The following is a 12,532-nucleotide window of genomic DNA, read 5'->3' as shown; positions in this document are numbered from 1 at the left end:
TTTGATCTTTAAATGATCATCAAATCATCTGTACATAGAAATATTTTATTTTTTAATTAAAAAACATTTTATCTAAATTGCAAAAGATTTGCATAAAATCGAGTATTATAAAACAATATTTTTATGACTACATTAGATACTATCTTTTTCTCTGCGTTTGTATGTATCACACATAAATACATATAGATGCAATTACACAATGTTTATGGAACCAATTTGCTATTATGTAAGATAATATAATTATATATTACGGAGATAATTACGCGAAACATAATTAAATAACATATATTTTATTAATTATTTATCACTTTATTTACAAATTTAGATTTATCACAATTTATGTTCTTAACCATTAGCTGATTGAAGCTTTGTTCACCTCTTTGCACGTTTAATTGTCTATACAAATTGAAGCAAAAAGAATACAAAAACTAACAATAAAATATTATTATTAAATAATATAACAATTTTTTCTAATAAAACAAAACAATCCTTTTTTTATTTTTTTATTTTTACTATAAAAACTCCATCAAATAATTAACATGTGATAATATGTCAAATTTTTTTAGCTCTGTGATATTAACTATGATCATTAAACAATTCTAGTTTATATAGTATGGCAAATAAACAATAGACTATAATAAGAGAGAAAATATTTGAGAAGAATATTAAAGAAGATTAAATTTAAACATCTAGATATATACAATAATTAATATTATTATATAAAAATAATGTAATTTAATAAAAAGAACAAATAAATTTACATGCTATACGCTTATTTTTTACTTACATACTAAAACTATGTATAAAATTTACATTTTTACAATAATTTATGCAATAAATTATATTTAAAATTTTTATATTTATATATATTTAAATTAATGTTGAAATTTCGAAAAAGATAAAAATACGTACAATACTTATATTCTATAATTTAACAATATTTTTATTATTATTTGTATTATTTTGTATCAATTGCAATCACACACATGATTGTATTGAAAAATTATTAGTAAAAGTTATCGTTTAAGTTGTTTGCTTATGTTGCACATTCAATGCTTATATACAATCTATGACCTTATATCTTTAACCTACACATTTTACATTTATAACAAGTATAAATACGATCTATATCATCAGTAGCTGCAAATATTTCCTCAAACTGTGTTTGATACTGTGCAATAAAGTGAAAGAATATTAGCAAAATGAAAGTTATTTGTATTCTTTGCGTCTGTGTTTTAGGATTTATTGTAAGAATTTTATTGTTACAAATATAAACAATCATATATTAATAATAAAATTAATGTTAATTATAATTATATATAAATATTGATATGTTAAATAATTGTATTCAAGAGAAATACAGATAAAAAAATGTATTTTTAATTTTAATGAAAAGTATATAATATCACATAAGAAGTATGAAAAAAATATTATATAATATTAAATTGTAGCATATGTTTAACATAATTGTAGTGCATACTTATATTACAATATATTAAATATATGTATATATATATATATATATATATATATATATATTTATATATATAATATATTATATTAAATATATTAAAAAATGAATATATTATATAATATATTAAAAAATAAATATTTCAAATAATATATAAAATAAAATTATATTTTTCGCAGGTCGTCTTAGCACAATCTGAATTAAAGCAACAATTAAAAAATGCAGTAACATCTAATATCCAGGACGAGATTCTGACTTGTTTGACGGAAAATAATCTAACAGTTGGTAAGGTATAATTATATATAATATTAGAAAATTCGTTTATTGCTCATTATTTAAGATATTTTGACTAATTTTAAAATAAATTCTGTTTTGCCAAATTTGATAAAGTATATAATGTTTGTTTCTACAATTTTTGGTATTTTATTCAAGCTAATTTTTTACATCTATACCAAGCTAGTAAACGTTTATATATGCATTTGTTCAATCTATATAAAATGCATAGTTAAAAATATGAAATACGCACTTTTCTTTTAAATCCTGCATCTTATTTTACAGATAATTTTTATAATGAGATACAAATAATGATTGGCGTGCATGCAAGATCCGAAAATGAAGAAAAGACAAGAAATCATGGTTGTGCCATCGCATGTGTATTAAAAAAAAGTGATGTGGTAAATTTTTATATGTATATTAAATAATTTTATTATATACAGACTATACAATGCACGATTTAATTATATAATAAAATTATAAATTATTTAAAAAAGTAAATACATAATAAAATACACATACAGTGCACACACACACACAGATACACACACGTGCACATATATAATTACCAAAAATTAGAAAAAACTATTAAAAATTGTATAACCTACTGTTTTCTTACTTAACATTTTATTTATAATATTAGATGGAAAATTCAAATATTGATGAAAGGAAACTCCATGTAAAAATAAATCAACTAATATCTGACTCTTCTCCTCACCAAGTAAGAATACACAAAATTGCACGCGATTGCATAAAAGAAGGTAAATTATTATTATATCGCTACTATAAATATTAAAAAGTTTATCATATATTTATCGTAAAATTATAGAAAATTGAATCTATTATTATAGAAAAATATATATATATATATATATATATAAAGGTCTCGGGATCGATTCCCGATTCAGCGACTTTCGGATCTATATTTTTCTCTTGCATTTACTTATTTCCGTAGGGGGGTGAAAGGGTTATTGAAATTAAATCTCAAATATGAGATTATTTCATATTTTAAATCTTGGCCGTGACCAAGTAAAATATTTGGTGCCTTGTGCACAGACACTTAATCCTAACGAAAAATTTAGTTTCGTTAGGATAACGCACTGTCATCCGCGAGTTGGCTCTTACTGCCTGTCTTATATCTTTAAATTTATAAAAATCATAAGATTCTATGTACGTTATTATAGATTATATACATATACATTTTTGCACTAATTTTTATATTTAACTTATTTGTAGTTTTAAATAGTTTTAAATAGTTTTATAAATAATTAAAACAGATCATATAATTTGTGTTAAAATTATACAAAGAACTAATAAAACTAATATAAAAATATATTATACTTTTCAACACTTTAATTATATTTGTTTATATTGCAGTAAAAAATATTACGGAAGAATGTGAAAAATGCTTTTCGCTATTTACTTGTGTTATAAAAACTGTACATAAATTGGAGAAACATGAAGAACATGTAAGAACAGCAACAGAAGGAAATGAAGAAGCAGAGCATGAAGAACATGAAAAAGCAGAAACAGAGGAAAATACAGAAACAGTATAAACTGTCTGAATATAATTAATGAAACATTATCTATATTACTTTATCAATGTAAACTTGTAACAAATCAATTTAAATAAAAAAATATGTTTTCTTCTTATGTTACATTCTTGCTATTCTGATGTAATCAAGCAAATATAAATAAACAAATACAGCAAATATAAATAAACAGTATTAATTTTTCTAATATTTTTAACACTATTTCATAATTCATGGATAAAATATAAATATTTAACAAATCTGTTTTTATACGTTGTCGCTCAAAATTAACGACAATTACTTAATAGATAAAATTTTAACTTTTAAAGACTCGAAATCGTGCATTTCTGTAAAAGATTTAATCATAGAAAATTATATAGTTTTTAAAATAATCAGAAAGATTCAACACTAATATTTTAAGTTAATATAGTATTTTAATGAAGCTCAATTGTATTGTTCGATACATATTGCATAAAAACTAAGAAACGTTAACATAAAAGTAATTCGCATATTTTGGAACTGGACGATTGCTGTGTATTAAAATGCTTCTATATATATAATGACTGAATTTATTAATAACAAGAAAAAATAGTTAATTAGCGTAAAAAAAGCAAAATGTCTATGTTTATATAATGTAATAAAATTCTCAAATGTGAACGCTATTAAATAAACGTATGTAAAGTTTAACAAACATTTTCATTATTTATAATGCCCCATAAAATATATATATATATATATATATATATATATATATATATATTAAACACAAAACGCATTTGTCATAGTTAATAATGTGATAAACACATAATTAAGAATCAACTAATTACTATCATTTACTAATTAAATATAAAATTAATATTTTTATTTCTTATATTACTTCCAATGTTGAAGTAAGTCTTATTGACACAGATTGAATTAAAAATGTTCAATATACATATAGAAAAAATGTTTTTTCGTTGAATATAAAAATATACAGATTAATTCTTTATATGATTTTTTTTTAAATTATGTCTTTGTATTCATTATGAGTTATTTGCATTACAAATAAATTCCATATAGTTACTATATATTACACATATTACATAATCACGTGAATAAAAAAACATGAAAAAGATGCAACTGATCCGTCTTTTTACGATCATTTGTCATCAACAATTGATCAACATGAATGAATGCATTACAAAAAATTGGAATAAAACTGGAGTGCATTATGATAAAAAATTATTGTAATTATATACTTGTATATCATTATTGTACCTGTATATTATTATATACACTTGTTAATCATTATTATAATTATATAATAATTTACATAATTTATAATCACACATATAATTATAATAAACATTAATCTATTTTCTAAATAAATTCTTGAAATAAATTAGATTTAATTTATATTATAAAATGTTAATATGTATTATAATACGTATTTAATATGTATTATAAAATGTTTTTTGTTTCGTTGTTCTTTTTTTAAACAGAAATTTTTATCCTAATTTGTTATAATCTATTCAATTCATTTTAAGATAACGGAACTACCTACAATCTACAGTCTACAATCTACATCTAAAATTTTTACGAAATCGTTACCTCGCAATAAAATAATAGTTCACTCACCAATCGAAGCGTAGTTAATCTGTAGAGTTGACTGCATCAAAACTACGTTGATCTGTAACATCCAAAAGAATTTAAATTATAACAATGTAAAATAATCAATATTTCTAAAAATAATTATACCTGTTGACTTTTATATTCAACATATACAACATATATAATTAAATACCTTTAAAAATTTTAGAAAACTATATTTTTTATATTAATTGATAGAAACTTTTGTATAAACTTATGTATCAAAAGTTTTTTCTAATTCTTTCTTCTATTTAAACTATTCAAGTATAAAAATAAAATTACAATATATGTGATTTATAACAAGTATTATGCAAATAATAAATATTTACCCCAAGGTTGCTCTGCTTGTGCCTGATGCCTTCTAGGCCTGCTCCTCCTCTCAGCTTGATCAAGATGTCCATTGTTTTTTGATTAACACGCGTGATACTTTAAACGACACTCCCGCACTAAAACGTCCGACTTTAAATGACATTCCCGCACCAAAACGCGCGATACTTTGGACGACACTCCCGCACGAAAACGCGCGACATTTTGGACGACACTCCCGTGCTAAATGCATCACGATTTGCATAGCATTCGAATGTCTTACAATTAGATGCTTACGGCAGAATCAATTTATTTAATATGAACAATTTTATATCGTTCATTATGCCGTATCAGATATACCGTATATATGCTTAATTATTTTTTTAATATTTAATAGTATTTTTCTCTTTTCTGCTCTTTAATAAATATTAATTATTATAATTAATATTGATATAAAACAATTAATATTAAGTATAAAAAAACTTTACTATGCGTCAGCCGTCACGAGAACTCGATATAAGCAACCATCTATCATTAATCTGCGGGTTACAATTAATGCGGTTTATAATGCTTATTTCATCAAACTACGCGGTAACCAATTCAATTTTAAAAGTAAAAAATAATAAAATAAGACATATATAATTCGTATTAAAAATTTTAAGATATCGTTATTTTATTAAAATCTTTTATAACTTTCTTATTACCATTCTTTTTGTTTCTCTTTAGAAAACCACATCACGATAAAATATTTGCAAAATATATTTTCATATTATTTTAATACAATTTTGTTTAACTAGTGCAATATTAACGATCAATATGAATGAATAGATTACAAATTATTAGTATAAAATTACATTAAAGTATATTATAACATAATAAGTAATTATAATAATATAATTATTTAAAAAAAAAACAATTTATAAACACACATTTATGACATTATAATCACAATTAATCATTAGTGAGTTCTTTATGAAATAAATTAAGTTAAATTTATTACTATTATAAAATTCTTTGACATTTTTTGAAATTAAAATTCGCTTTAATATTGTAATTTGTAATCCATCCCCATTTTGAGGTAACGGAAAAACTATCTACAATCTACAGTCTACAATCTACACAATCTATATCTACATTTTCACACTCTAAATCTACGAAACCATTACCTCGTAATAATAATTTATTGCTCACCAATCGATGCACAACATTTGACTACAAGCTACACATTGAGCTGTAACATATAAATAAAATAAAAATTATAGTAACGCCCAAGAGTAACGCTAATCTTTCAAACGTTTATAATTGTATTATATTTTATTTTTATACATACAATAATAATAAATATATAATTATAATAAATTAATTAAATAATTTTATAAATTTTGATTTGACGACTAATAAATTTTGATTTTGATTATTTTAATTATTTTGATTAATTTGATTAATATTGATTTATTGCAATTAAATAAATCAATAAATACTCACTTAAGGTTGCGTTGTCGGCGCCCGATTTCTTTTTCTCAACTCCATCTCTCTCATCAATTTGTCGATGTTGTCAGCATAACGTTAATCTGTAACATATAAATTAAATCTAAATTATAGCAGCGCTTAAATAATGAATCTTTCAAAAAATTATATTATTGTACGCATTGAATTTTATATTCAATAATGAGTATACTAATAAAATAGATACATAATTAATTTGTTATAAATTTTAGAAAAAAATTTTTTTAGTTGAACAAACTTTATATAATTTTTATATAAGTGTATTTTGTTCAAAATCTCTTTTGTTTGAATCACTTAAATACACGAACTGAATCATGTTAAAATTTTTCTTTTATTGAATTTGTATAAATAATAATAAAAAAATTAATTATTTACCTCATGTTAAACCTTCGATTGATGCCACTTCATTCGGACTATCTCCTCCTTTCTTATTTCACTGTTGCTATATTTTCTTCGTGGCACACTCTCTAGTGAAAATAATTCATTATAATTAATAAGCGCGCACTCGCAAAACAATTATGATTATATACGCGCCCATACTATTGTAATACTTAAATACAATTAATAAGCGCACGACATTTAGCACATTTCCGACTTTAATGGTTATAGCAATACGCGTGCGCTTGTTTATGACGGAATAATAACGCGGGAAAATGCGCAAAACGTGACACTCAGCGGTCTCTTGCGGCATTGTTAGACACTATAATCTTACATGCACGTGTAGGCTATGCATGCAAACACGTATTTATAACTATTAAAAGATGATTTCAATATAAATGATTATTATGATATATATCGTGATATATATATATATATATCACGAGACAATGATTTGTATTAATTCTTAATTCACACACACACACACACATATTGCGTCGATATTTATTCCAGTAAATAAAACGCACGAAATATTTTCTTCGCGCCAAAGAGACTTCGCGAGGCCTTTAATCACTTAATGGAATAAATAATTACGCAGCAATTGATACTTACTAATTATTTGTAACCATGATTATGATATTGTTCACGATCGCGTCTTGAGAACTAATGCGAAGCAGCGCGTTGTTAAAATATTTCACAATCGATATAACTTCGCACATTAATACGATGCCGGTCATTTTAAATTTAGTTAAGAACGTAATGAACAATTTGAAAATAAATAAACAATATATATAATATTATATACACAATACATTTCGAACGCGTAAATTCTACGTGTATTAATATTAATAATTGTTTGATATATATATTACGTTTTTAATGATTTATATTTTTATTTTCTATCGATATTTTCGCATCGATACGCGCGAAATATCTCAAACAAAATTGCCTCGATACATTTACGAATCATTTAATTGTTCAAGTTAAATAATTGTGCGAACTAATACTCACTAATCACTTGCCAGAGAGAATAATTTTGTAATATTTTTATTAGTTGCTTTTCAAAAATTAATATTTTTATATAGGCGCAATCATATTATTTGTACTTTATTATAGACTTTGTTAATAATTACTATAGTCTTTAGCCATCTATATGAAAAGTCATGAAACTGCATAATATTGAATTTAATAAAGTTACATCAATATGTTATGTCACCACATTTTCCAAGTTCGGTTATATCGTGTACTATATCGTAGAAAGAAGAGTTTGTTGCAGAACTTTTACTCATTGTCAGTAATATAAGAATAAATCAAGTCTTAATATCTTTGAACTAATGTACACACACAAATATATACCCTCCAAAATATTCTTATTAAATATTTCTTTAATAATACTAACAGTATTATAGCAAATTGGCAATTTTATCAACGGTACATAATTTTATCTATATTAGGTACTGTCATCTTAAAATTAATAAAACGTAATTTACAAACAAAATATTAATTAATTATGTAACATAAAATATTATTATAAATGTTAGCTTTTTTAAATATCTTTATGTATTGACAATTCAAAACGCATTATCAAAAATTAATAATTAAAGAAGCGCTAGAAATAATTACACGTCACATATTTATAATGCATTTTATTAAAAGATTATATTGAAAAATATTAGATGGGAGTTATAAATATATATATATATATATATATATATATATATATATATATGTATACGTAACTGAAAACAAATGTTGCTCTCTAACATATATTTGATCTTTAAATGATCATCAAATTGTTTGTAAATAGAAATATTTTATTTTCTAATTAAAAAACATTTTATCTAAATTGCAAAAGATTTGTATAAAATCGAGTATTATAAAACAATATTTTTATGACTACATTAGATTCTATCTTTTTCTCTGCGTTTAATGTACCACACATATATATACGTTACGTATACATGTACACACATGTATACGTAACTGAAAAAAAGATGTTGCTCTCTAACGTTTGATCTTTAAATGATCATCAAATCATCTGTAAATAGAAATATTTTATTTTTTAATTAAAAAACATTTTATCTAAATTGCAAAAGATTTGCATAAAATCGAGTATTATAAAACAATATTTTTATGACTACATTAGATACTATCTTTTTCTCTGCGTTTGTATGTATCACACATAAATACATATAGATGCAATTACACAATGTTTATGGAACCAATTTGCTATTATGTAAGATAATATAATTATATATTACGGAGATAATTACGCGAAACATAATTAAATAGCATATATTTTATTAATTATTTATCACTTTATTTACAAATTTAGATTTATCACAATTTATGTTCTTAACCATTAGCTGATTGAAGCTTTGTTCACCTCTTTGCACGTTTAATTGTCTATACAAATTGAAGCAAAAAGAATACAAAAACTAACAATAAAATATTATTATTAAATAATATAACAATTTTTTCTAATAAAACAAAACAATCCTTTTTTTATTTTTTTATTTTTACTATAAAAACTCCATCAAATAATTAACATGTGATAATATGTCAAATTTTTTTAGCTCTGTGATATTAACTATGATCATTAAACAATTCTAGTTTATATAGTATGGCAAATAAACAATAGACTATAATAAGAGAGAAAATATTTGAGAAGAATATTAAAGAAGATTAAATTTAAACATCTAGATATATACAATAATTAATATTATTATATAAAAATAATGTAATTTAATAAAAAGAACAAATAAATTTACATGCTATACGCTTATTTTTTACTTACATACTAAAACTATGTATAAAATTTACATTTTTACAATAATTTATGCAATAAATTATATTTAAAATTTTTATATTTATATATATTTAAATTAATGTTGAAATTTCGAAAAAGATAAAAATACGTACAATACTTATATTCTATAATTTAACAATATTTTTATTATTATTTGTATTATTTTGTATCAATTGCAATCACACACATGATTGTATTGAAAAATTATTAGTAAAAGTTATCGTTTAAGTTGTTTGCTTATGTTGCACATTCAATGCTTATATACAATCTATGACCTTATATCTTTAACCTACACATTTTACATTTATAACAAGTATAAATACGATCTATATCATCAGTAGCTGCAAATATTTCCTCAAACTGTGTTTGATACTGTGCAATAAAGTGAAAGAATATTAGCAAAATGAAAGTTATTTGTATTCTTTGCATCTGTGTTTTAGGATTTATTGTAAGAATTTTATTGTTACAAATATAAACAATCATATATTAATAATAAAATTAATGTTAATTATAATTATATATAAATATTGATATGTTAAATAATTGTATTCAAGAGAAATACAGATAAAAAAATGTATTTTTAATTTTAATGAAAAGTATATAATATCACATAAGAAGTATGAAAAAAATATTATATAATATTAAATTGTAGCATATGTTTAACATAATTGTAGTGCATACTTATATTACAATATATTAAATATATGTATATATATATATATATATATATATTATATATATAATATATTATATTAAATATATTAAAAAATGAATATATTATATAATATATTAAAAAATAAATATTTCAAATAATATATAAAATAAAATTATATTTTTCGCAGGTCGTCTTAGCACAATCTGAATTAAAGCAACAATTAAAAAATGCAGTAACATCTAATATCCAGGACGAGATTCTGACTTGTTTGACGGAAAATAATCTAACAGTTGGTAAGGTATAATTATATATAATATTAGAAAATTCGTTTATTGCTCATTATTTAAGATATTTTGACTAATTTTAAAATAAATTCTGTTTTGCCAAATTTGATAAAGTATATAATGTTTTTTTCTACAATTTTTGGTATTTTATTCAAGCTAATTTTTTTAATTCTATACCAAGCTAGTAAACGTTTATATATGCATTTGTTCAATCTATATAAAATGCATAGTTAAAAATATGAAATACGCACATTTCTTTTAAATCCTGCATCTTATTTTACAGATAATTTCTATAGTGAGGTACAAATAATGACTGGCGTGCATGCAAGATCCGAAAATGAAGAAAAGACAAGAAATCATGGTTGTGCCATCGCATGTGTGTTGAAAAAAAGTGATTTGGTAAATTTTTATATGTATATTAAATAATTTTATTATATACAGACTATACAATGCACGATTTAATTATATAATAAAATTATAAATTATTTAAAAAGGTAAATACATAATAAAATACACATACAGTGCACACACACACACAGATACACACACGTGCACATATATAATTACCAAAAATTAGAAAAAACTATTAAAAATTGTATAATCTACTGTTTTCTTACTTAACATTTTATTTATAATATTAGATGGAAAATTCAAATATTGATGAAAGGAAACTCCATGTAAAAATAAATCAAGAATTATCTCATTCTCCTCACCAAGTAAGAGTACACAAAGTTGCACGCGATTGCATAAAAGAAGGTAAATTATTATTATATCGCTACTATAAATATTAAAAAGTTTATCATATATTTATCGTAGAATTATAGAAAATTGAATCTATTATTATAGAAAAATATATATATATATAAAAATTATAAGTTATGATTCTATGTACGTTATTATAGATTATATACATATACATTTTTGCACTAATTTTTTTATTTAACTTATTTGTAGTTTTAAATAGTTTTAAATAGTTTTATAAATAATTAAAACAGATCATATAATTTGTGTTAAAATTATGCAAAGAACTAATAAAACTAATATAAAAATATATTATACTTTTCAACACTTTAATTATATTTGTTTATATTGCAGTAAAAAATATTACGGAAGAATGTGAAAAATGCTTTTCGCTATTTACTTGTGTTATAAGAGCTGCACATAAATTGGAGAAACATGAAGAACATGTAAGAACAGCAACAGAAGGAAATGAAGAAGCAGAGCATGAAGAACATGAAAAAGCAGAAACAGAGGAAAATACAGAAACAGAATAAACTGTCTGAATATAATTAATGGAACATTATCTATATTACTTTATCAATGTAAACTTGTAACAAATCAATTTAAATAAAAAAATATGTTTTCTTCTTATGTTACATTCTTGCTATTCTGATGTAATCAAGCAAATATAAATAAACAAATACAGCAAATATAAATAAACAGTATTAATTTTTCTAATATCTTTAACACTATTTCATAATTCATGGATAAAATATAAATATTTAACAAATCTGTTTTTATACGTTGTCGCTCAAAATTAACGACAATTACTTAATAGATAAAATTTTAACTTTTAAAGACTCGAAATCGTGCATTTCTGTAAAAGATTTAATCATAGAAAATTATATAATTTTTAAAATAATCAGAAAGATTCAACACTAATATTTTAAGTTAATATAGTATTTTAAT

The 12,532-nt window shown here is 22.2% G+C and overlaps 1 protein-coding gene and 1 long non-coding RNA gene across 2 annotated transcripts; one reads left to right on the top strand and one right to left on the bottom strand.

Annotated features, from left to right (window-relative positions):
* Positions 1 to 1,134: 1,134 nt before the first annotated feature.
* On the top strand, positions 1,135 to 12,214 carry LOC114943737 (uncharacterized). Its single transcript, XM_029319420.2, has 10 exons — positions 1,135 to 1,247; positions 1,651 to 1,756; positions 2,030 to 2,145; positions 2,388 to 2,505; positions 3,122 to 3,294; positions 10,296 to 10,352; positions 10,747 to 10,852; positions 11,127 to 11,242; positions 11,485 to 11,599; positions 11,939 to 12,214. Exons 1-10 carry the CDS (start codon positions 1,203 to 1,205, stop codon positions 12,115 to 12,117), a joined length of 1,131 nt encoding a protein of 376 aa, XP_029175253.2. The 5' UTR covers positions 1,135 to 1,202; the 3' UTR covers positions 12,118 to 12,214.
* LOC114943733 (uncharacterized) lies at positions 6,714 to 7,745 on the bottom strand. Its single transcript, XR_003822070.2, has 3 exons — positions 7,708 to 7,745; positions 7,093 to 7,184; positions 6,714 to 6,782 (listed from the first exon to the last, which is right to left on the bottom strand). It is a non-coding gene; the product is annotated as an uncharacterized LOC114943733 (long non-coding RNA).
* Positions 12,215 to 12,532: the final 318 nt, after the last annotated feature.

Source organism: Nylanderia fulva, unplaced genomic scaffold (genome assembly GCF_048542155.1).
Source record: "Nylanderia fulva isolate GAGA-0341 unplaced genomic scaffold, ASM4854215v1 Scaffold33, whole genome shotgun sequence".
Classification (NCBI taxonomy): domain Eukaryota; kingdom Metazoa; phylum Arthropoda; class Insecta; order Hymenoptera; family Formicidae; genus Nylanderia; species Nylanderia fulva.
This window is presented reverse-complemented; position numbering and strand designations above follow the sequence as displayed.

Coding starts and splice junctions, on each gene's coding strand:
- LOC114943737 (XM_029319420.2), top strand. CDS start 1,203: ATGAAAGTTATTTGTATTCTTTGCGTCTGTGTTTTAGGATTTATT. Junction 1,248..1,650: donor TCTGTGTTTTAGGATTTATT/GTAAGAATTTTA, acceptor TATTTTTCGCAG/GTCGTCTTAGCACAATCTGA. Junction 3,295..10,295: donor CAGAGGAAAATACAGAAACA/GTATAAACTGTC, acceptor ATAAAGTGAAAG/AATATTAGCAAAATGAAAGT.